The sequence below is a fragment of the Eumetopias jubatus genome, unplaced genomic scaffold (assembly GCF_037043125.1).
Source record: "Eumetopias jubatus isolate StellerSeaLion01/CBP00866 unplaced genomic scaffold, mEumJub1_p1.0 scaffold_11, whole genome shotgun sequence".
Lineage (NCBI taxonomy): Eukaryota > Metazoa > Chordata > Mammalia > Carnivora > Otariidae > Eumetopias > Eumetopias jubatus.
Genome location: NW_028274817.1, coordinates 125,312,188 through 125,338,319, shown reverse-complemented (window position 1 = coordinate 125,338,319; position 26,132 = coordinate 125,312,188). Strand labels below are relative to the sequence as shown.

The following is a 26,132-nucleotide window of genomic DNA, read 5'->3' as shown; positions in this document are numbered from 1 at the left end:
ACACCGTCTATGCATCCCACAGCGTCATGAAAAGCCAAGCTTCTTGCTTCAGTGACTGCCATTCATTAAAGATTGACAATCACTGTCCTTCTGTCAACACTGCCAGCCATGTTCTTCCCAAATCTTTCTCTTTACTTTTGTTTTTCCTCTTCGGGGAAGCACAACAATGACCAATTTGTATATTTGAGGAAGGCTAGTGCATGTACCCCAGATGTGGCTTTCCTAAAGAAAATTTCATGAGGGATTGCTAATAAGGCACCACAACCCCATCCCCAGACTGTCTTGCTCCATATTGGAACTGTCACCCCCCGGGACCGAGGGATCCCACCCTGAATTCCTGTCAAATACATCGTTGGAGCCACTTCCTTTGACTCTGTTTCCTTGCCTGCTACACCCTTGCAGAGAATAGAATAATTCTAATGTGGTGGGAAAAAAGCAGTTTTTCAAAATTGCTCTTTACCTGCAAAAGCACTTGAAATGCTCTTGTTTGGAAAATAGGAGTATTATCATTGCCCGGTTATTTGGAAAATATTATTTTATTATCAAATGTACATTATATTGACCTTAAAAATACAGTAAAGCAGTCATGGGGATAACATGTGTCCTATTTTCCATGAGCACACATTGACGGGGGGCAGGGGGTGGGTGGGGAGACACTTCCTGGTTTTTCCAGGAGGCTCTGGATTCATTGTGCAGGATCACGGCTTAGCTCTCTCCTGCCTTCTCCCCCTAACTTCAGCTCTCAGGATAAATCCACAAACAAAGAAATTCAATACCCCAGCCTCCCATACCATAAGGTTGCTGGGGAATGTAATATAATAGCGGTTACTGAATTTGCTCAAGGAAGCATAGGGGATTTGTTTTTACAATTGTATTTCCATGCCTGCTCTCATGTATCCAAGTCTTGTAAAGACCAATAATTTATTATTTTTAATGAGACAGAAAGTATTACTTTCTTTCTAGCCTCATCGTCTGATTGGAAAGAAAATATAAAATGTCTTTATGTAAGACATTATATAAAAAGTGAGTTCCAGGGAGAAAGTGAATTCCATTATATAAAAAAGTGAGTTCCATATAAAATGGTAGCTGTACTGTATGAAACTTGTACGTTACAAAAACATCAGTCACTGTGGTTCTAAGCCCTTATAGGGCAAGCTGGAGTTCTAATAAGTGAAAGATGGGTAGTCATTCTAAAACATTCTATCATATTAAGACTGCAGCAGGTTAACTAGGGGATGCATCTTCAACGGGGCAGCAAGGCACTGGTCATCTCTACGGTTTATTTTCAGTGAGTGCTCCTTAGGTGTGCCACAGACGCCCAGTAAAGCATAGGCACGGCGTCTGCAATGTGCGCCCAGCTCCGGTGAAACGCCACACAGGCGCAGGTGGCATGCCATCAACATCAACCAAAGTCCCTGGAGAGGCTGAACCTGTGTCTGCATTGCTTCCTTTCGCCGACAAGGCATAGGTCAAAGTCAACATGAACCTGAAACCCACCCGGGGGCCACTGTGCACCATGACGGATCAGTTAAGAGTTCTGACCATCCGGCCGCAGCAGCTTTCCTTACCAATGACGCTTTGTTCTAACTTTCCAAGCAATGGCCGTGGAGTCCATGTCCTGGGGGAGGCGTTTCAGTAGACGTGGATATAAGTAGTCTTTGAGTCAGTGCCTAGGATGTTCTTTGCGGTGCACTTGTAGAAGCCTGCGTCTCTGTGTGTGGCCTGCTGGATGGTCAAGGAGCCTTGGGGGTGAAGGAATCTGTTCCCATAGAGACGGGCCTGCGCCCCGGCGGTCAGGTGCGATTTGTCCGGCAGGTCCCAGGTGATCTCGGCTTTGGGAATCCCCATGGCCATGCAGTTCATCTTGACGGTGTTCCCGGGCCGCGTGTAGATGACGGGCGTTGGCTCACTGGTGATCCGGGGAGGGTATGCTATCACGATAACTGGAAAGTTCATGATGGAAGGGCCGTACTCAGTGTCCACCTTGCACACGTAGGTCCCCCTGTCGAACACGGAGGCGTCACGTACTGTGAGGGTGCCATTTTCCCAGAGGGAAAAGCGCCCCCGTGTTTGGGGGCCCTCTAAAAGCATGGTGTTGGGGAGCGTCCAAGAGAAGCCAGCCGGCCGGCCCCTTGGAGGGATGCAGTGCAGCTGCAGGGTCTCCCCATTGATGATGCTCACCAGATGGTGATACTGGTTGCTGCTCTCGGGTTTCAACCCCACCTTCAGAGAAACCAGCCTCTCCGTGTAGCCGGCAGAGTTCCGGGCCACGCAGCGGTAAGCCCCAGCGTCCACGGAGGAGAGGCTGCTGATGTGCAACATGCCGTCACTCTTATGGTAGAACCTCTGCAGCTGCTGGCCGCTCTGGAGCTCCGTCCCATTGGGAAGGACCCACAGCAGGGTGGGCGTCGGGGTCCCTGCAGCCGAGCAGTTGAGACTTATGGTATGGCCGGCCATGGCTGTGATCTTCTCACTGACCGGGTCGTGGAATATTGGCTTCTCCACGGGCTCCAAGACAGTGAGCTGGACAATCAGCCTGGCTTCCCCTCCCTCATTGCGACCAATGCATGCCAACTGCACGGAGTCGCTCTTCCTGAGACTCCTGATGTCCAGCGTGCCGTTGCGATGGATGGTGATCCGATTCCCATAGTAGGGGGCAGGCAGAACCACGCCCTCGGGAAAGGCCCACAAGACTCTCGGGGTGGGGATGCCTTCTGCCTGGCAGTCAATGAGTTTGCGGCTCCCGCCGGCAGCGATCTCCCGCACAGTGGTGATGGCATTGGGGTTCCCGTTGATGGTGGGCGACTGGACGTTGACGTGAATCCAGACTGTTTTCCTGTCCTCCCCTGCGCTGTTCCTGACCACGCAGGTATAATTGCCGCTGTCTGAGCGCTGGGCTTTCTGAATGAGGAGAGTGCCATCCTGATATATCTGGTACTTATCGGAGGAGGCGGGGATCAGCCTGTTGGTTGGAGAAAGCCACGTCACCCTGGGCGTGGGCTCCCCTTTGGCTTCACAGGCCACGGTGACCACGTCACCATAGGGGACCTGGACCACGGAGTACGTCTTGTTCCGGATGGCGGCGGGCTCGGTCACCACCTTGACCCGCACCCTCATCTCATCCTTACCAACCTGGTTTTCGGCAAAGCAGGTGTAATCCCCTTCCTCCCGCATGCCCACCTCATTGAAGTAGAGGGTCCCATTGTTGAAAACCACATAGCGCTTGGTACGGCCACCGCCGTCATCAGACTGCATGAAGGAGTTGACCAGGCTGCCATCTGGGAGGCTCCAGGAGATCTCAGGGTTGGGAAGCCCAGTGGCCACACAGTCCACCTTCAGGTCACCCCCGTAGAAGACCTTATGGTCATTTTCCTCCTTGTGCTCGATCTTGGCCGGTTTCATGACCACGTTCACCTTGAGCACGACAAAGTCGTCTCCAACCTTGTTCCGGGCAACGCATAAGTAATCCCCCGAATCTTTGTCCGTGACGGATTTCACCACCAGGGTCCCATTGGCGAACACCTTGATTCTGGTGTCAAAGCTGACCAGAAAAACAAGAAAAAGAAGAGAATGTCAGTCTCCCATATGCTCCATCCTGGCTTTAGGTCACTGGAACGAAAGGAAAACATGTGGTTCTGGAAACTATCTGGGCACATGGCTGCTACTGCAAAATGTCACATGGGTTCTGCAGCCTGGAGGGGACTGCGCTGGACTGCATTCACAGGTGGAAATCATTGATTTACCACAAATAAAAACTCTGACTCGGTAGAGTCTGACCTTTGGCTGGCCTGGCCCCTGAGTCAAGGATGTGAAAGGCAGTCAAAGACGTCCAGCCTGTTAGTGTGGGTGTACGTGCATCTCGTATTTCCATGGCGGTCAGGGCTCAGCTTATAGTAATGATAAAATCAGGCAAAACGCGACAGCCATGGAGAGAATGAATCTGAGCGAACTCAATAAAGAAGTGGAGTTCTTCCTGAATAAGACGCTTCAATGTTTATCCTTGACAATCTTGTATTATACTATCTCCCATTACGAGGCTAGAGACCGCCAAGTGGCTACTCTATGCACCGTGTAATTGGGGTTATTTCCAGAGTTTCAATGCTAACATTGGGTCCTTTAGAACGTGGCAATATTGATGTGATGTCTTCTTCCCTAGAACTTGTACCTAAAGCTGGATGACATTCACCAGCCAGCACCCCAAGCCAGCGTTCCTTTCCCCCCTGTGAAATGATGACGTTGGACCTAAGCCCACACACCTCTGGGTTGATAGTTCAAAAGCTTTTCAGTTTAAAGGAGCCGGTAATGGGGAGAACAATAAGAAGGTCTTCACTATGTATGTGACCTTTTTCGAAATATTGAGGTGTCCTTGAGTGTCAGACTAACATAACATAATAAAATTAAATTAAATTTAAAAAAAAGAACTCATATTTTGAATAAGAGGTGGAAAGACTTGGGAGGTTCTTCCTTTAGAAGTGTCCAGATTGAAAAATCTCAATTACACATAATTTATAATGGTGGTATTGGAGAAGGAGGGGGTTGAATTTAAATCCATAAATATTTCCTAAACTCTGCATTATTCGAACAGTGTGTGTGGAACTGTGTTGTAAAGCTACCAAAAAAGAAGAAGAAGAACAAGAACAAGAACAAGAAACAGAAGTCTGCCTATGGTTGAATCAACCTGATTATTGTGAATAAAATACAAACAACTACTAACAATGACCAAATAAACTGTTTTGTTGGCTGCGAGTGCAAATCAAGTTAACATAAATCAGTAGGAGAGGAGCAAAGATATTTCAATGTGTCTTAGAGTTTAGAATCCAAAACTTTGGGCAGTAGCTCATGTCTGCCAGCATTTTGAAACTTCAAAGTGGTGATTTCTAGCTTTGGCCATAATCACAATCCACGGAGCAACCCAGAAACACAGACATGCCTACCCACCACTGGGCATCGGGCTTCAAGAAAAGCTCCAAGATCTGTATTTTTAAATAGTCCCAATGTGTAGGCAAGGCATAGAGCCCGCTCTTTTATAAAACTCACGTGGGTTGTTTAATCACACTTTCTTAAGAATGTAATTAGTCAAAATTTAGTAACAGTGAAGCCGCAGAGACAGCGATCTATGATTTATGGGGAGATACTAGTAGAACAGTTCACATTTGTAGTGGGATCACATTCTTTTGCTGCCATTCATTCAACGCTGCCTGAGCCGTGCCAAAAAGAGCTGAAAACAGTTTTTCCGCACATGGCAGTACATCTGCCGAGCTGGGAGATAGTCCAGGGAAAACTGTGTACGTGGTATTCTGGATGGAGTGTGCAAGGTTCACTAGGCACCACCCAACTGTCTAAAGTTAACAGGCTGCGAGAAAGCGCGTTTGCCTTCTTCCTGCATTGGAAAGAGGGGGGGGAGGCCAGGCACAGCTGCTCAGAGCCCCTGCACGCTGGCTTCCCTCCCTGCGTCCTGGGTGGGACGGATGTCCACATGCATTCCTGCCTGAGCTGCTGGGCTGTGGATGCTGGAGACACACCATAAGCCAGGGTTTCCCCACCACATTCCATTTTGCCAACCATTGTCTCTGTGCTCTGTATCTTGAGACGCGTATTGAAGACACATTGGCACTTTTGGATCTAGCCCATGGTTTCTCAGCCTGGGCACTGCTGACATCTGGGGCTGGATGACTCTCTGGGGTGGGGCTTCCTGAGCGCTGTAGGGTGCTGAGTAGCATCCCCGGTCTCCACCTACCAGATGCCAGTGGCAGCCTCCACTCTAGTGTGACAACCAAAAATGTTCCCGGTCATTGATGAGTGTTCCCCGGTGGTGCCATCTGTCTAGCTGAAAACCACTGCGATAGATAGATGATAGTAGATAGATAGATAGATAGATAGGATGGATGGATGGATGGATGGATGGATGGATGGATGGATAGATGGACAGACAGACAGACAGATGATAGATCAATTGTGTTTCATGCTAGGTCAGAGTGTCTCAGCCTGGGCACTCCTGACCGTTGAGCTTGGATGACTCTCTGGAACGGGGCATCCTGGGCACTGTAGGGCTTTAAGCAGCATCCCTGGTCTCCACCCACCACATGCCAGTGGAACCCCCATTCCCTGAGTTATGCCAATCAAAAATGTCTCCAAATATTGCACAATGTTCCCTGGGGCCAAAATCACTCAGGGGGTTGAGAACCAGTGCTCAAGGTCCATACATGTGGGAACGGAAGGCACTGGATGAGAGAAGGTGATTTTCTTCGAAGCCAAAATAAACTGTTAGAATTCCAGTTCTGCCAACCCGGTGCCCTAGTCACCTAACCCTTTAACTTTTTTGTGTTCACACCCTTTCATTCTTAAGCTAAGGCCGTTTTATGACAAGATCTGCAACTGCCTCTATAGCGTGTTTTGTTGAAATCATACAATACACAAAGAAGGCAACCTAAATGTGCTACCTAATACTATCACTTAACATACAAATAAATATAATCGTTGAAAGAAAAGTTATCAGTTCATTTCTTTGCTTGGAGAGGGAGACCGGCGGGAAAGGAGGAGAAAGTCCAAGTGTTTGTCCCAGTTTATAAAGACAAGATCTCACTGGGCTAAAACGAAATGTGGCCCCCCCTCCCCCGCGCGGCACACACAGGGATTCAGGTCTGTGCGTCTGTGCCCCGGACACAGAGTCATGCCCTTCTCTGACCGGCCCCATGGAGAGGGCTCCCAGGATGGCCCCAGGCATGTTTTAGGATGCGGTCCCCAGCACCCAAAGGGGAAGCAGGAGCAGGAGAGCGAGCCAGGAGCAGGCACGTACCTGAAGAGCGAGTCCATCATGCGCTTGGACGGCAGCCGCCAGAGGATGCGCGGCCAGGGGTCCCCCGAGGCGCTGCAGTCCAGGCGGAGGGTCGCGCCATAGCGCACGTCGGTCCTCTGCGGGGAGGTGCCGGTGATGCGCGCGTTGGCCACCGCACGCTGCACGGTCAGCTGCACAGTCCTGCGCGCGGAGCCCACCAGGTTGGCGGCCACGCACTCGTAGCGGCCGCTGTCCTTGGGCGCCAGGTTACGGATGTAGAGTGTGCCATTGGGGAAGACAAACAAGTTCCCGTTGATGAACTGAGAAGGGCGGATCTGGGTCCCGTCCCACAGCACCCAGCGCACGCTGGGCAGGGGCGCGGCCTTGGCGGTGCAGTGGATGTGGATGCTGAGCCCCGGGGGCAGCGAGATGTTCTCCAGCTTCTCCTGGTGGATGACCGGGGGCAGGGCCGCCACGTGCAGGCGGATGGCCAGGCTGTCCGCGCCCGCCGCGTTGCTGGCCACGCACTGGTACACTCCTCTGTCTGAGAACGAGGCCTCTTTGATGGACAGGGTCCGGTTTTCGTGCAGCGTGACCCTGCCCTCCACGGGGGACACGGTCTGCCACACCCTCCTGTCCGGGAAAATCCAGGAGATCTGGGGGGCTGGGGTTCCCTTGGCCAGACACTCCATGGCGATAGTGTCTCCCAGGTAGACGGTGACGTCCTGGTAGTGGGAGGCGAGGATCTGGGGCTGCTGCACCGTGACGGACAGCAGGACCGCCATCCTGTCCACCCCGTGCAGGTTTTTGGCGGTGCACACGTACTGGCCTCGGTCCTGCACCTGTACCTTTCGGATGACAAACGTCCCGTTCTTCAGGACCTCGAACCGTTGCACTCTGGTGTTAGGGGTCATGAGAGCACCTGCAACTCAAAACAGGTATAGTCAGGTTCTGCAGAGACACACCCTTTCAGGAAAAACCAAGAAGGAGGGCTGTTAGTGGTGTAGCTGAATTCTCCCCTTTATGTCCCAAACAGCAACAGCGAAGGCCAGCCCCCACCTCCAACATGGAGAAGACGGAACATTCTGTTGCACCATTTTCGACTCTTACACCAACGCCCCCTTCAAGCAAAGGGCAGCTAGCATGGGTTTCGTAGAGTGTTCTGGAAGCTTCCATGAGGCCCAGGTCCTCCCCAGGGGACCTCCTTGTCACTCCAGCTCCTAGAGACGCCGGCCGGCCTCACTGGCACAGGTGCTGACCTCTAGAGGTCCCCATGCTTGCAGCCACCGTCCACCTTTACCCACCGTCCACCTCTACCCGGCCAGGCTTTGGAGTCCAACATGAGCCAGAGTGAGCGGGTCATTTGCTGCCCAGTGTGGCTGTGTTGAACGCCAGGTCGTGCACTGTTACAATCGGGGGCATTTGCTTCTCTCTCGCCCCACCTTGTACTTCCTATGTTGTATATCACATCTTCCTGGGGCTCTGCCACAGTGAGGGTCGGTATTAACCGAGTGTTCCTGATGCTTTGACATCTGGGTCATGCTGACTCTGGTGGGAGGACAGCCTGTCCCAGAGCTAGGCAATTCCTACCGTTAACAACCAATTCACCATTTAAATGCAAAACAAGCAGTGCAGAGCCCGCATTCCCACCCCCTTGTCTATGGGGCTCTCACACGCCCAGGCCACCATGCACCTGCCTTCATCTTCCCAGGGCAGGTGCCAGACAAATAGGGGACCCCCTGTGCCCCAGAGCCCACTGAAATCAGTCAAGCCAGCCAGTGCCAAGCCTGCTCACCCTGCCTCACCTGTTTCTTCTGCAGAAACCACAATAAATCCCTTGTGCACGCTTCTCCCTCTCCCCCCGCCTGCCGACAGACCCTGGTCCTTCCCTGTATGGTCCCCTCCTCGTGGAGAGTGAATAATAAACGGTCTTCCATGGCAGGCATTTCCTGATGTGCTGGCTTACGCTTTCTGAAGAATAACAAATCCCAGATTTAAAAACTGGAAAGCCCTGAGCTATAGCATTCTCTTCATCTCCCACACAGCTGGGTTCCTGGGTCCTGCTTCCAACACCGGCCATTCCGTGAGCTCTGACAAGCTCCCTCTGCTGCGGCCGGCAGGAGAAGCTGATTTGTGGCACGTGTATGTCTGGTGAGGGGACATGGCCTGGGGATGCTCTGATATCACACAAGATACGGAAAACCCTACGGACTGATACAAATGGATGTTCCAGTAGAGAAAGAAAGGCACCATCCTTTGAGCATGAAAACCCCATGGTGTTCCCCATTCGCTCCTTCGAGCAACATTCCTTATTAAATCATTACGAAAACATATGACATCAATGACGAGCTGATCAAAGAAGTCCATAATTCCCCTGGGCCCAGAGCCTCTGTTGAACTTTGGAACACGTCCAGGTCTGGTGACATGAACCTAAGCAAAGAATGCACAGCTCCCTCAAGTGCTGTTAGCAGAAATCATTCCTATATCATCAAAACGGAGAAGAGAAAAGGAACGGTCCCTCTGATCAGAAACCAGGCCTGAGGGATATGTCCGTGTTGGGGGGCGGGGGGAGAAAGGGAAAGGGCATGAGGTAAGTCTTTCACGGAGGCTGTGGCGTCTCGGATGGTACTTTTCTGTGTCACCTGACAACTGTTTCGCCATTCAAAGGAAATGGTCATTTTCACGAAGCTGAGTGCTCTTTGGGCATCCCAGAATTCCAAGTACAGGCCATTGCTATGGGCTGAATTGTGTCCCGCCAAAATTCATACGTTGAAGCCCCATCCCCTTGGATCTCAGAATATCACTAGTTGGAGATGGGGTCATTCAAGGGATCAAGAAGTTAAAATGAGGTCATTGAGGTGCACTGTAATCCAAGAGGACTTGTGTCCATACAGGAATAAGGGATGAGGAGAAAGACGTGCACAGAGGGGCGGCCACGTGAGGACACAGGGAGAAGACAGGGTCTACACGCCAAGGACAGAGGCCTTGGGAGGAACCAGCCTTGGCTCGCCTGGATCTCACACTCCCACCCTCAGCCCTCCTGGATCTCAGACTCCCAGGCTCCAGGCCCGGGAGAGAATAAAGGTCTGTCTGTAAGGCAGCTAGTCCGCGGTGCTTTGTTATGGCAACCCAAGCAAACGAATGCGACCACATCTCTAGGTTCAAATCAAAGCAATGTCTGATGAGCCCAGAACAAGCTGCATTTACATCTAGCAGCCAGTGGAAGGGCAAGGGCAATCTGCTCACTCTTCCTTACCTTCATGGCACCCCATATGGGTGGTGGAAGGGTTTTGTGCTGGGTTTCGCTGGGAAAAGGCAAGTGGTTCCTTTATAAAATATTCCCGAGCCTAGGTCATTCCCTACCCAAAGAACCTATGGCATGTCTCCAGAGTCCCATTAAAATCTCACAGACCTTAGAGCTCAAGAAAAGAGCTCTGGGTCCTTACTTCCTGTCCCCCTAAAGGAATATCCTTGTATCTAGGTTCTCAGATGTCCCTTTCTGTCCCATCCATCTGTCCTTTACCCAGACTCTGTAGTTTTGCTTGGGGTCACAGACTCAAGGGACCTCCTTCTACACCAACCCCGGTTAAAACGCAAACACATAAATGCCTTACCTGTAGAAACCTTTGTCCAGGTAATGAAAGGCGTGGGTTTCCCCGTGGCCTCACATGGGAACACGGCATCTGTCTCTGCAGTGACAGACACGGTCTGAGGGGATTTGGTGATAATTTGGGGCTTTTCCCCAACCGTCCAGAATTTGGATGCAGGGGCTCCTCCAGCAGAGAAGAGCTTTGAGGTGCTCTGATGGGAGCTTCTGGAAGGCTGGCCAGAAGATGCCACAAAGGGGATGGAGCTCCGGGTGGAGTAGACCACAGGGATGTTCTGTACGTTTGTGGATGGTGGCCCTGTAGCCCGGGGAGGGTGCAGTAATGGAGGTGCTGGGGGACCAAAGTCCATGTGGATGATGCTCTGAGAATGTATCCTGTTGTAGGGACCTGGGTTGACTTTTCTCTCTCTTATCACAGGGGCAGGAGAGGTAGGCACCTGGGGTTTCGGAGTAACTCCCAACTGTGGGAAAGAGAGAGTCTTGTTGAAAAAGAAAGGGAACCTTCCATTGGGATAATGGGGGACTCTTGAACTTGGAAGCTTGCCAACAGGGTCTCTGAGATCCGGGATGTTGTTATTCCCAAACACTTTCGAGTTGCCGTTGAATCGGTCCATCCCTTGGTCAGTAAACTTAGTGGAAATGCCAGGTTTGGGCTTAAGTGCTGGAACAACGGGAGCTGTCGTACTTGATAATCTTGGAGTCAGCAAGTGCTTATTCTCTGGCAAAACCCTTGAAGGATACGCCGTTATTCCTGGTTTGTTGGTCAAGTGACGAGGGGGCTGGAAAGTTACAAAGTATCTAAAGGAGCCTTCTGTGGCCGTATGTGTTGGCCTCACCGTCCCCCTCGGTGGGATCGGTTTGGCAGGAACTCTGGCTGGCTGGGGGAGGACTTGGATTCTCCCGCCCTGGTGCTTTCCATCGGGGCCCCGTGGGAGACTGTTTTGGGTCTTTCCATCAAAGGCTTCTTTTTCCAACTGTTGCTTTCGAGCTGAGTTAAATTTATCCTGGTTGGACGAAGGGGTGGATAATTCATTTGGCGTCAGTATATGCTGAGTTCCCTCATTATTCACTGGGGGTGCTTTGGCTTCTGGGATCCCCACGTAATTCAAGAAAACATTTTCCTTGGAATCTGTTGATGTCGGAGGTGTCTTTGAAGCAAGAGGCGTGGGCTTCGTGAAGGTCTGTGCCAAGGACACAAGAGTGGTGGCTGAAAATGGGGATGTTGGCTCCCCCATTGGAGTAGGAGTCGGGGCGTGATGCCGAGGTCTAATTTCAGCTGGAGTGGTTTCGTGATGATCTTGAGCATGGATGGTGGTTTCTGCCTCACTTGAAGACAAGACAGTGGTTGAAGCAACCACTTCTTCCAGGTGAAACAGTGTAGAGGCTGCAACTGATGGTGGAAATTCCGAAGGAACACCCAGATCCTCCAACTGTTTAAGAAAGGGTGAGTCTGTAAGGCTTTCCACAGAGCTGGTAACAGGTGCATCTGTCTGCAGCCTCCCAGACTGGGCTCCCCTTGGGAGATTCCAGCGTGAGGTTCCTGGAAAGCCAAAGGGAGCCGATTCCTCCTGAAATTCTCCCACAGTGGAGACCTCAGAGCCAGGAGGTGATGTGGCATTAGTGAAGGAGTCGTCAGGGACTGAGCTGTCGGTTTTATAGTCATTGATGTTTCTGACTCCATAATTCGTCATTTCTTCTCCATCCCATGCAGGCTTATAGGTGACTGGAATTGTCTCTTGGAATTTACTGGGTGGTAAGTTCCTTTTTGTGGCAGTTGTCACAGAATCTTCCACTGTAGCTTTCCCATGCGGGTCGCCAGTTGTCAGGGAAATGGTTGTCGATAAGAGTACAGTTTCCGAATCGGGGGCAATGACATTTTTATGTTTGTTTTCTGGGGAAGGGCTGGGCATGGATGCAGAGTCTGGAGGGCTCGCTGTAGAAGTGAAATGCCGATGTTTATTTGGCCTTTTCCCGTGTTTCCTTCGTGGGGTCCCCTTGGATACAGGTTCTGTCGCCTTCTTCATCTCCGACTGCTTGGGGGTACCAACGGTGCTGTCAACCCAAGATGTTGGCCCCGGTGCACTCCCCACATGGTCTGGAGCCTTTGCTTCAGGTACCTGAGCGGGTCGAGTAGAAAAAGCCTCCACTGGGGCAAAAGTCGTGGGCACCGTTTGTTTATGGCGGTGTCGGAATCTGTGGGGGCGGAATCTCCTCCTCCCATTGGGTCTCTTTCGGGAAGGGTGAGTGGTCAGCCCCAACGGCAAAGTGGCCTTTCTGGTTGGCGTCACTGCTGCCACCGTGGTGGTGTCTTTGTCAAAGAGAGTATCAAGCGTGGTTTCCCTGGGATGTTTAAAGGGAGTAATGCCATTCACTCTCAGGGCAGAGTTAAGCAGACTGGTAGATTCGACATGGTTTCCCATACTCTCAGGACTTGGGGAGTTTGTGGGGTGTCTCTCTGGCATATCTCCTTCCTGTAGTGCCTTGGAATTCTCCTCTGTGCCCTTTTCAATCAGCGGGCTGCCTTGGGTGCTTAAAGCACCTTTCGCAAGCCGAGTGCCATCTGTTTCTCCCTGTGGATGTCCTTCTGATGGGGCATCTGGCTCCCCTAACGTGAGCCCTTCTAATGGTTCAGATGTCCCAGAGTCACCAACCCACAAGATGGTGGTTGGTGTAAAGGAAGTGGAGGTCAGCTCTTCTGTGTTCTCTTCATCTGGTTGTGGGTTAGTCTCCCAGTCTGGGGGAATGTAGGGTACAGTCCCAGACTCAGCCAAGGAGATGGCACCCAACGGAGACTCATACTCATCTGACGTAGGCTCTGGCATGGATCCAGCATCTACTGCAGGCCGGCGTTCTGTGGCTGCGCTTTCACTGGCGGGCTCCTCATAGACCAGGTCCAGGGTCTGCAGAGTAGGAGAAGATTCATGAGCTACGGATATCAGGGTGCTGGCTATCGCCCACTTTGGGTCGGCCTCAGTGGGAGTGGTATCCTCAGTCTTGGAAAAGTCATGGTCAATGAATTCTTCCAGACGTGTGCTTGCCACTTTGGGCTCAGCAAGAATTACTCCATCGTGTCCACTTTCCAGTCCCAACCTGGTTGAGGACACAGTACTGGAAACCTGATCCTCCTCACCAAATAGAGATGCATCGGCTGAGGTTTCTTCGGCACTGGTTGTGGTCTGTGCGGGTGATACCGAGGGGGGAGGAACAGCAGGATGAAGGGGTGTCACTTCTGGACCCACAGATGGAGGCGTGGTGGTTTTAATAACTTGGGGTATTTCAGTTCCCTTCGGGAGATTTTTCCCACGTACTCTGGCTAAAATATCTGCCCAGCGCTCTGGATTAATCTGTTTGTTGGCCATATTTATCCTTCGCCTGGACTCAAACACTCTGCGACCTTCTGCGATGTTCGTCTCGGGTTCTTTTTCCGAATTCTTCCAGTGTTTGAGTTTTCTTCGCCCTTTCTTGGGTTTTTTACCTCCAGTGATGGCATCGTCTTTTGTTTTGATGAGTACCCCTTGGTCCTTTGTGTGTAGACCTGTCCTTGAAGTGTTCTCTTCGTCTCCTATGCCTGAACCCCCTTCGTCCTCCACGACATCTCCTGGCACTCTGGAAAGACTCTTCCCACCTGGGTGTCTGCCCTTTTTGGATGACCTGCTGGATCCTTTCTTATTCACTGTGACCCCCACAGTAAAGTGATCCGCCCCTTGCTGGTTGACAGCCACGCATCTGTAGTAACCGCCATCACTGACTTGGACCTTTGGGATGGAAAGAGTTCCATTTGCCAACATGTATGCATGTGAGGTGTTAGCCGAATTATTAATTATCCGTTTGTTTGGAAGAATCCAACTGAGCTGGGCTTCAGGGATGGCCAGAGCACTGCAAGGCAACATCACTGGCTCCCCTGGGTTCTTCTGAATTGTCACCATATGGCCATCGGGTGGCTGAGTGGCAGGAGGTTGCACAAGGACCCTGTATACCATCCGGTCCATTTCATCCCTCACCTGAGCAATGCACTGGTACAAACCCGAGTCCGACTGCTCTGTCGATCTGATCCTCAGCCAGCCGCTGGTGAGGATGGAGAACTTGCCATTTTCGTCCTCCATGGGTGCTTTGAGGACAGAGCCATCCGGAAGCACCCAGAAGATGGATGGACTCTCAGAAGCCTTCACGTTGCAGCTCAGCTGGCACGGGCCCCCTTCCAGCACAGTCTGAGCTCTTTGCACTGCCCCGCTGGGCTCGATCATCACCCAGCTTCTGCTCCGAGACTGCCTTGCGTCTTTGGTGGGCATGGTTAATGCATAGTGGGAATAATAGGAGAGCAGCACCTTTTTGGCCGTACTCTGACGTCGGTTGAGTTGGAGATCTATGGTCGGCTGCATGACCCATTCCGGTTCTGCAAGAATGTGGGCTCTGACCCCCGTGTAGTAGAGGGCATCGTCATCCACGTCTTGCCTGTAGTGGTAGGAGACCTTGGGGTCTTCGCTGAGCATGAGTTCTTGGTTCAGCCTCACAGGGACCTCACTGTAATAGGCAATCAGTTTCCACAGCTTCTCGTAGTTTTCCCGAGTCATTGGACACTCAAAGTCCAAGGCAATGGTCGCGTTTATATCAATCTCTTGAGGGTCCGTCTGGTTCAGGTGAATTTTGTACACATCCATTGGCTTCTTGATGTCACAGACCAAGTTCACTGTGTTCCCGTGCTCGTCAGTCATATTCAAAGAGATGTTCCATGGGGGGAATTGGAACCCCTCCAGAGAGAGCTGGCTGTCACCCTCCTCTTCTAGTTCCTGCTCCTCCTCGCCGTTCCTGCTCCTGTTCTGTCGCAGAGGGGACACTATGGAAGGCTTCAGACAAGTAATGTCCTTCAGCTTGTGAATCTCCTTTTGGTGCAGTGTGGGGGGACTGGAGCACAAGGTGCATAACTGACCACCTTCATAGGCTTTGTCCTTCTTACACTTCAGAGTCCCTAAAACAAATAAACAAACATGCTATAAGTTAACGAACCCAAGAACGGCATGCCTCGCACACGGCCGGAGGGTAAAGTCTTTGTGTGCCTCTTTATCACCTCAGTGCATGTCCCTCATGATTGAATACCTTCCTCATGTCTGTGACTTCATCAATGACCTTCAATCAATTTAGCACAGAGTGTGGTAAGGAACTACCATTTTAGAACTACTTGACAATGAATAATGAATACTTTTTTCAGAAATATTTTTGAGTATTTTTTTTAAAGCAACCCTATTCACACACATTATACAACTTACCTTCTCTAAGGGTCCAGGAGATTTTACCTAAACAAATGCAACCCGTGAAAACAGTTCCAGGTTAAAGGACCCACTTTTGCCATGAATCACATCATATGTACCTTTTATAATTTTTTTCTGTTGCTGTAATTTTTCATTTCAGGCTGTGTTTCCATTTTGGATTCACATTCTACTCTTGGCTTCCAGGACATCAAGTCTTCCAGAATGTTCTCCTAATCTGGTCTGCTTCTTTCACTCTTTTGTCCATCTTGGCCCCCTGACTCATTACTGATGGAGAGTTCCTTGATTTGGTCTAGGCCCCCTTCCATCTCACTCTGCCCCGTCACCCATGGCCTCACCCACATGTAGGTTTCCATCATCATCTATTATCCAGTGATGGCTCCCATACGTGCTTCTCCCATCAACACATCTTATGAACTCCACACCCAGTTTTCTACTTGATGTGTCTGTTGCAAAGTCACAAAGTCTCCTCCAACTGACATTTGCAAGGCTGAATGATGTTTTCTCCCTGCTCCAGACCTAGGTGCCTTTTTATAGCAGTAAATGGAGCCACACTATCTCACATTGGGGAAGGGAGAAGAGTACGGTGCTCTGGATATCTGCCCTCTTCTTTCTATTCTCACTGGGAACGAACCAGTCAAAGGACCATCATCTATAACTTGGAAACACATGAAAGTGGGACATAAGGTGTGTGTGCAGAATGGTCCTAGATAGGCACAGGCCAAGATGCTAAGTAGAAATTGAGGGTAGCAAGACCTCTTAAGGGAGGTGATTTAAAAACAATTTTTTAAGGATTTTATTTATTTATCTGAGAGAGAGAGAGAGAGAGAGAAAGCACGAGCCGGGGAAGGGACAGGGGGCAAGCAGACTCCCCACTGAGTGTGGAGCCCGTCGTGGGGCTCCATCCCAGGAACCCAAGATCATGACCCGAGCTGAAGTCAGATGCTTAACCTACTGAGCCACCCAGGTGCCCCAAGGGAGGTGATGTTTTAACAAAGCTCTGAGGGCTGAAATTAAATCAGACCCTGTAACATCCAGCAGATGCATGGTCTCTGCGGGTCCAATGACACTGATTGGGAAATAAGTTTGGAAGGTATAAGGAAGCAAACAGACACCACTGTGGCTGTCGTGAGTGACTAAGTGGGGGACCTGCATGTTGCAGGAGGGTGGGCACGGTTGTGTAGGAACTCCTAGGAAGGAGTGTACGTTCCATCCCAAGAGCAATGGGAAACCCGTGGACATTTAAACAGCAGTGTGGCAGGACCACACGTTTCCTCTGACAATTTGTTCTGACAACTGCTCTGGGTAGAGTTGATTGAAGGAGGGGTGATCACGGCTGCAAAGACCTGCCCAGAAGGCCTGACTCTCCTCCTAGAGAGAGAAGAAAGGAGCTGGACCCAAGCTGGAGGTCATGAGGATAGACATGAGCCAATAGACCTGGGATATGGTAAACCCAATGGGATTGAGGATGGGTTTCAAGGTACGGCTTGAGGGAGGGAGTAAAAGAAAGACAAAGAAATAAACGCTTCCTTATTTTGAATCAAAATCTACTGTCTGGCAATATCGACCCAACACTCCTGGTTTTCTGTTCTCTGGGTCAATGCAGAACATCCCTCTCCCCCATTCTTAAGAGAATAACATCATAGCCACTGCTGGCCTTCTCTTTTCCAAACTTCCTTGAACACCTCCTCATAGGACAGGGACGGGTGGAAAATCCCCCATTTAGCTGTAACCCAAAGCTGCACATAACACTCCAGATATCCAACTGAAGACAATCGTAGTCAACTATACATTAAGTGATTAAATGATCATTGCTTTATATTTCACAGAAGGATACATCCATTATGGAACAGGGGTGTCTTAACATCAAGGTTGTACAACTTCCATGAATGTTTCCCGCCGTACCGACTTGGTGATGTGCTCTTCACAAGATAAAGCAACGTCAGAACATCAGAGAACAGAACCTTTCCAGAAGGGTCAGGAATGTGCCGCGGGGAGCCATGTTCGCTCTGCCCTCCCCTCTTACCTTTCGATTTGGCATCCCACTCCAGGAACCACTTCATCTCGCAGTCACATGACCACGGATTCCCATGCAGGTAAAGATTCTCCAGAAGCGGCATGTTCTGCAGCATCCCCGTGGGCAGAGTCCTGATCATGTTGTCGGCGAGGTAGAGGTGTCTTATGGTGGAGAGTCTGAAATAATCCAGAAACGTCAACGTGGAGAACGTGCCGGGATGGAGCTGGTGCAGCATGTTTCCCTCTAAGTGGAGAAGCCTCAGGGATGTTAAGCCATTGAAAGCTTGTGGGTGGATAAATTCGATCTTGTTGTGGTCAATGTGCAGCCTCATTAAGCTCCAGAGCCCCTGCAGGGTCTGTGCTGTGATCACACGCAGTTTGTTATAGCTGAACTTGAAAACCTACGGAGACAGGGGCGTAGCGGAAAATCCTGTTTATAATTTACAAAGCCACAGGCAGGGACAGAAACCAGAACAGAGGGCAGGGAAGTAATGACATGAAGCTGGTTTTTAACCTTAAAAAAAATGGCAATTTTATTAATCATTTGGGAGCATTAGATCGTTCCCACTATTCATTAATGGTCCCACAGGCTGTAATTACTGATGCTTGTAAAAGCGTGGGTTTACCTGGAGGGAGCTGAGGTCTCTTAAAGCCCCGTCGGGGATGCTGGGGATGTCATTGCCATGAATCATAAGGAGCTCCAACTTGGTCAGTCCCGCAAATGAGGTTTCTGACAAAGCCTGTATACTATTAAATCTAAAAAAAAAAAAAAAAAATGATAATAGTAATTGGAATAAGAAACAGTGAAAGCTTAAATCCCATATGGGAAAGATCCTGCAGCCTGCCCAGGAGCAAGTTAGCCAAATGTTGACTCTGAGGTCTACTGGTGCCATTCCCAAAGCACATTTGTTGCTCTGTGTCCGTGTCCACTACCAGGGTCAAAAGGAAAGTGACGTATTTTTATTCGCTTTCATTCAGTTCAGGAATATTCGCTGGGAATTTTGACTAGGTACATGTTAATGGAGTCAGAGGCGATTTTAGGGAAACAAGTAGGATTTAAGTTCTAAAGGAAGTTGGTCCAAATGGCTATTCCTTGGAAACTTGCACTGAAAGTGTCAGTAATGGATGAATGACACACGGGTCATTGAATGCAGAGACTTAGCATGAATGCAAAGAAATAGGCAGCTTGGGAAGTAGCTTTGCATCACAAAACAAGAGAAGGAAGTGCTCCAGGCTCTAAAGGACCAAATGGAAGAACTAACTACCCAACACACCAACACCATATGTCACAAGCACAAGCGGCCATTTCTGATGGATTCTCTAAATTATTTGTAAACGTTCTGGTGTGTTTTGGGTTTTGTGTTTGCATCCACATTGGTAAAGATGTTTCCTTGACCAATCTGAAAATTCCTCATTGCTACATTGTTGGGGGCACAAGGGACTCCCCAGAGTCAATCCCTGGGGAAGGGATTCTGAAATGAATGAAGAATCCTGTAGTGGAGGGCATTTACTTTATGCCCCTGCTTCTGCTGAAACGGAACACATCTAGCCTGACATTCTGTATGACTTCTCCCTATCCTCTAGATAAAAGGAAACAGATCTGGAGACAATGCAGGTGAAGTGCTCATAGCCTAAAACACCAGATGACGCCAGGTCTAATTTTCTTATACATATGTGCCTGAACCCAGACCCCAAATTCAAAGTCAAGACGTGGGTAATCACTCCTCTAAGAGCCAGGTCTAGGAAGCATCACCTTTCAGCTATAAATTCCAGGAAATACAATCTCTGAGAGCAAACCACTCACCTTCATTACTTGGAGCTCTTCATAGAATTACCTTAAACATTGCATTGTTTTATAAAATCAACTTACGCAAAGGAAAGGTCTGATGGAAGGAAATGTATCCTGTCTCATTAGGAAAATGCAATAGGGATTCAAAATAATGCATGGGGACAATAGAGTAAAAATGTAATCATGGTTCCTGTTTGTCATTTAACTCATGGAGTCAATAGACAATTAAATACAGAGGTTCCCCCTTCTGGATTGTATGGGCAGTGTCTGGAGACATGCTTGGGCATCACAACTGGGTGGGGGTGTGTTGGTGGCATCTGGTAAGTAGAGACCAAGGGTGCTGCTAAACACTCACCAATGCACAGGAGGGCCACCCACAAGGAATGACTCAGCCCCTAATATCAAGAATTGGAGATTTGGAAACCTCCCAAGCAGAAGAGATTCTGCCTGTTGGTCTGTCTATCTGTCTATCTATCTATCTCTAGATCTATCTATCCATCTATGCATCCATCCATCCATTCATCCATCCGTCATCTATCTACCTATCCATCAATCCATCCATCCATCATCTATGTATCCTTCCATTCATTGATTCATCCATTCATCCATCATATCTATCTATCTATCCACTGGTCCATCCATCTATCTACCCATCCATTCATTCATCCATCCATCCATCCATCCATCATATATCTACCTATTCATCCATTCGTCCATCCATCTACCATCTATCTATCCATCCATCCATCATCTACCTATTCATCAACCCATCCATCCATCATCATCTATCTATTTATTCATCCATCTACTATCTATCTATCTATCTATCTATCTGTCTATTTATCTATCTATCCATCTATGGTAGTGGTCTGAACTGGGTGGTCTTGCCCCCAGGGGACATTTGACAATATCTGGAGTCATTTTTGGAGATCACAGCTGGGAGAAGGGGAAGGTGCTACTGGCATCTAGTGGGAGGAGGTGAAGAATGCCAGTCAACACCATGCAAAACAGGACAGCCCCTACAACAAAGAACTATCCTACACAAAAATGGAAATAGCGCCCCAAGTAGACTGAGGTTGAAAAACCAGAGTCTAACCCAAGATGGGATAGTCTATGAACTGATGCACTGCTTCATTCAGTTACTATTTAGGATTCTACAATGAAATCTGTCTGGGATGATGAACCTAACAGGGAATGGATGGAAGAATCTAAACTCCTTTCCATTTCTTGATGCCTGAGGTTTGCCTGGAAACAGTAAGTTAGTGGGAGAATCGTATCAGGTGAGGTAAGTGGGGTTGGCAGGCAATCTAGGAGCTGGGGCTCCAGGGGAAGGAGTGCGCTTCATGTGCTCCAACTTCAATAGGAAATGACTGGAAGGTTTTAAGAAAAGGAGCGACACAAACTAAGGTATGTGTGAAAACAATGCTCTACCACGTGGAGAGGGAGTAAGTAGAATCCCCCGAGAAGACCCTGAAGATAAAAAAAAAATAGAAAGACCAGAAGGAGGAGGCAGGTCTTGGGACAGAGGAGGTGAGAGTCAAAGGCTCAACCTCTAAAACAGGTCAGAAAGATTCTGATGTTCTTCAGCACATCTTAGTCCAAGGGGTGCTGTGCTCACTAGTGTTTTGTATCTATGTTGCCAAAACATTCTCACTTCCAACTGGACATTCAGCTGTAACGGCGGGTGCCAAGGCGCAGGGAAGGACTGCGTGTGAGGACAGAGGAACAGCCCGGTTGGGACGCCCTCACGCCTGCGTGCATCCTCCCCCGTCCAGGATGGAGGGCCTACCAGCTAACCCATCCTACTGCATCCTCCTGACGCTTGTTCTTAACGGGCATCAGGGACCAACAGATGCACCTGTTGTTCATGGCAGAGCTATGAATGGGGAGACTTTGTGGGGACAGACAAAAGCCAAGGGGATTGCCTGAATGCCGAGTGGAGGAGGTATTTTCTTCCCTCTGAGGGCCCAATGCGTGTGGACGAAGCCTCTGTGCGCCCATCTAAAATCCAGCAGGGAGACGGGGAAATCAGCGTGGTGCTCAGGGAAGAGACTGGAACGAGTCTGCATGGAGAGTCTGCAACATTATCAGCCACTCGCCCTCCTGTGCACAATGCCTCCCTCACTTGTTGATTGAGGGTAACTGACCACGGAACCATGTCAAGTGAAATGTTTTCCAGTATCTCAGAAATATAGGTGACACTGCTTCACCAGTACCGGTTAGAATCGCAAAACAAATTCTAAAATTAGAAAAGGGCAGTGTGGGCATTTGGAAAATTCAGAAAGAGGTCATCAAAATGAGTCTTTTCATCAAGGGGAAAATAAAAGTCTTTAAAGGCCTAGAAATATGACACTAAGTGGATGATTTTTTTGGTTGTTGTTTGTTTACTCGAAAATACTTGGAAAGTAATTTTTGAAAAAGCTCTGGGACTGTCCAAACAGGAAACAGCAGATCTCTTTTTCCATGGTGACTGAGGACCCTGAAAACATCTGTGTGGGAATGAAAGATTTCATTAGTACTTTGCCAATAATCTCTCATTCCTTGAGAGTTTTCTCCTCCTTCCAGATGGCTAGAAGACAAATCAGACCCTGAGTCCTATCTGTATTAGATGTTGCTCTTCTTCCCCACCCCCCAGCAACAAAATGCACAATGACAGTCTCATGAATCTAGTTTGAGACTGATTTTCAGAGAAAGTGCTGAGAGAGAAGAGTGATCTTATTGATTGAAATGAAAACATGCCATATGGATGCATGTTACCAATTAAGCCAGAGGGAAGTAACGTATGTCGGTGCAGTGAAGCTATTCCTTAACTGGCTTTCTTTTTCCTTTATTATCACACCACAGCATCTCAAAATACTATTGCCGTCAACAGGAAAAGAAAGCATCTTGATATCTATGTTCTATTCCAGTGGCAAAGCATTTGGGGAGACCGTAATTCATAGTCTTTACCATTTAGAGTTGGTTAAAATGCAACCCGCAGAATCTATGTTCTAACTGAGAAATTAAGTTTCACCTGTACGAAATATGTCCATGTAAAGACAAGTAGAGGGAAAATGTCACAGAAATTATGAGGTATATACAGCTTGACAAGCCATGGTCTAGTGGTGTTGCTAGGATCAAGCCATCACATCGTTAACCTTGTGGTTAACTTGTGGAGGCGTGGCGCAACTTCCCCGCCCCAGTTTTCAACCAGAAGGCCAGTAGGGAAAACGCTGATACTCCAGACCCTCAATATACAAAAGGTGGCACATTCATGTCTTCTGGGCGGGACACACAGCGGAAAACCATTTCCTCCACCACCCCCATTCTCATACTTTCTCGGGGAATCCATGAAGGCCTGTGTGACAGTACCTCCAACTCTGTGCTCTGCCAAGGGGTCGGGCTTGAGGGACAAGGTGGTGAATCACAGCAATATGGGACAATATGCTGAGACTGGTTCACGAGGGCAATGATTTCTCTTAATTCTCATTCTCTTCTTCTACTGCTACTGGCCTTTACAAATGCAAGAAGTTCTTTTTTTTTTTTAACTCTGTGCTATAAGATGTCCAAGCATATATATACAATTATCTGTTCATTGACTCAGGTTTGGCCATTTCATTTTACTAAAATGTCCCATCAGTGGCCAGTCATCAAATCCCAAATTATTTTTGTTGTTTTGTAGGTGGTTTATGTATTTTGTTGAGAAAGTCCAAGTAATTGTTTATAAAGTTACACATGAATACCTATAATTCATAGCAACTAATATTTATGTATAGAAAGCATTTCTGCATATGAAACAAAATTTTAAAATAAAGGAGTTCTATCTGAAATGCTGCATAAAAACATCTCTTAAAATATATCCCTATTTTAAAGAGGCAAAATCTGCAAGAACTCTTTTATTTCCCCAAGGTCACAGTCGCATCTTCCGGATAACTTACAGAATGTCAGAAATGTCCAATTTATTTTAAAATTATGTTTAATAGCTTCTGAAGTCTATTTAAGTAAGTCTATTTATATATTTACGTCTGTGTCTGATACATTCGTTCAGACCTACTATCTGGAAAATAATTGTTATCAAGGGAAATCTCTGGACACACTGAAGTTGTTCAGGATGCTGGTTATTTAGCCTTGTGATAGTGGTTGCAGTTGATGGATAAATTCAGATAACCGCCCCCAAAGGACTGCATGTAGTATAGTTAACATCCATCACCCCCGATTCCGCCCATATCGAGGTACGCAATGCTAGATAGAGCGACACGGAAAGGAATAAGCATTTGCAGTTACGTCAATGCACATACGTGTATGAAAAAAACAAAGAGGCTGAAACTGTTCAGTAAGAATGTGGTACAAACCCCAAATTGATTCTTTCCACATGTTTAGAAATCCCAGCGGGCACAGAAGCCAGGGAGCGAAATGTACAGTGGACCTCGCTAGGAACGTAGCAGGTGCAACGGTGAGGACAGGCGAGCGTGGGTCGAGGATGTCCCCAGAGCAGGATCAGCACCACGGAGAGGGCTGGCCAGTGCGCGTGCCTTGGCATCTTGTCGGGGTGCGTTATCCCTGGACACCTGTGGGGGAACCACAAAATGATATCCGTTTATGGCCAGGTAGCTCTTATGCTCAGCAAATTGTTGTTTCAAGTGTGCATTATGATTTGGAGCTTCCCAAGACATCATATGGTATCCTTTAGCGACACAAGGTATCTGAGCCAAGAAACACGAAACTTACTTTCCTCATCTTTCCCCGTTAACTTTAATCATTATGTAGGATGCAAGGTAATTGCTGATTTTGACACTACGGTTTGGAAATCTCAGTGTGTGATGAGCGAGGGTAGGGAATAGACACACCGACACACCAAAAAAAAATATATGTGTGTGTGTGTGTGTGTGTGTGTCTATATACACATATTCGTGTATATATATTTGTATATATGTAGAGAAGAGAGATACATTTGTGTTTCTATAATAATAAAGTAATTAAAATAACTATGTGTCTGCCTCCAATGTCAATTCCGAGCCATTACATGCTGTACGTATTCGAAGCAAAAAAAAAAAAAAAAAAAAAAAACTTATCAAGAAGGTCATTGAGAGTGTTTCCCTTTTTTAATGACATTATTTAAAGTTTTCAATATACCTTCTGAAAGTGTTTAAAGGATTCACATTCACTAACGAGAAATGTATTCCATTGTATGCAGGTTTGTGTACTATCCTTAATTTTTCTTTTCTTGGAAGAGCCACAGGGTTGCCACGATGCACCATCGTTGTTCATCGGGGACACAATTTATAAAATGTGACATTAAATGACAAGGAAAGGAATTACCTGATGACATATGTTGAGGCAAAGGAAAAAGATCAGTGAAGTCATACACACAAAAATGGAAATGCCTGGATGTTTCAAATAATGGGCTGCCTCAGCTGTCTGGTTTAGAATACCCGTGGTTATTTATTTTTTCATGCATTGGCCATCCCTTAATCATTTTATATGTTCGTCATCTCTTGAATGAAGTTTACTTAAAAATAGTAATGCACGTGGAAAGTAAAGTGCACAACACGGAAACGCGCCTGCTCTGGGCCAACGCTAACTGCTGATATCAAGCTCATGCGCTCACACAAGCTAGGGGCACCCCAAATCCAGAGCTTTTCCGTCCTTTAATTCACTTCCAAATAGATATTCCTTTAAGCCCGTGTGCGTCCTCTCTTTGAGCTGCGCGTCAAGAGCTGACGGTGCAGACAGCCCTGCGGGAAGGAAACTCAGGCTTCACCTCTGCGCTCGGGGGCGAGAAGGTTCCTACAGCCCCACCGAGTGCAGCCTCCGCGGCTGCCTGCGCGCTTCCCCTCGGCGCTGGGCTCCGCCGCCCGCAACGCGCGCTGTGCCCATGGGCGGCCCCGGCCCCCGCGTGGTGGCGACGCCTCCTCCGCACCCCGCGCTCTCGCCAGGTCCTCCCGAGAGACCGAGAGCGCGCGCCCCCGGGAAGCCCAGGCCTGGCGCCGCGGGGGGAGGCGCCCTGAGCCAGCAGGGCAGCCGGGGCCCGCGGGGAACCCGGAGAGGCTGGGCCGGGGCGGGCTAGCTGGCTCGGCGGCCCTGCGCCCTGGCCGGCTTCCAGCGCCGCGCTCCAAGGAAAAGTTGGGCTTTCCCGGAACGCAGCTCGGGTGGCCCTGCGGGTAGCCCAGGCTGGGACCGGCACACCAGGAGCCGACTCTCCCGGGTGATGACTTCTCCAGCTTCCGTGCGGCTCAACCCCCAGCGGGCCGAGGGTCTCCCCCTTTGCAGGGGGAGAGGAGTAAGAGAAGAAACTTTAGCGCAGTGCGCCGAGGAACTCCGGGGAGGCCCCGCAGCTGTGCTGTCCCCTCCAACGCAGGGCGGACTCGCTTTCACTTGGGGGTCCCCTGGGCGCCTCCCTGGAAACCAGGGATGGGTCGGAGAGAGATTGCCAGGTCGGGGAGGGAAGCGGTGAAGGAGAAACCGATCCTCCCGCCAGATTCGGCTTGTCTCCTGCCTCCGCACTGGCCCCTCAGCCCCCGTGCCAGGGACACTGCCATGCATCTCTTCGCCTTCGCCTTCGCCCTCGCCCAGCTTTTCCCTTGGCCGAACCCCAACTCCACCCCTGCAGCAGGGTCCGCGCCCCCTGGGCGCCCAGGCTGCTCTTGGTCCTCACCTGTCCTTCGGAATCCGCGACTCACGGGAGCGGGGCGCCCTGAGCAT

At 49.2% G+C, this 26,132-nt stretch overlaps 1 protein-coding gene across 1 annotated transcript; it reads right to left on the bottom strand.

The window, feature by feature from the left end:
- Nucleotides 1-1,632: 1,632 nt before the first annotated feature.
- Nucleotides 1,633-26,132, bottom strand: MXRA5 (matrix remodeling associated 5). The gene is made up of 7 exons (XM_028114952.2): nucleotides 26,086-26,132; nucleotides 23,783-23,998; nucleotides 18,289-18,418; nucleotides 17,673-18,063; nucleotides 10,390-15,348; nucleotides 6,797-7,697; nucleotides 1,633-3,541 (listed from the first exon to the last, which is right to left on the bottom strand). Exons 1-7 carry the CDS (start codon nucleotides 26,130-26,132, stop codon nucleotides 1,633-1,635), a joined length of 8,553 nt encoding a protein of 2,850 aa, XP_027970753.2.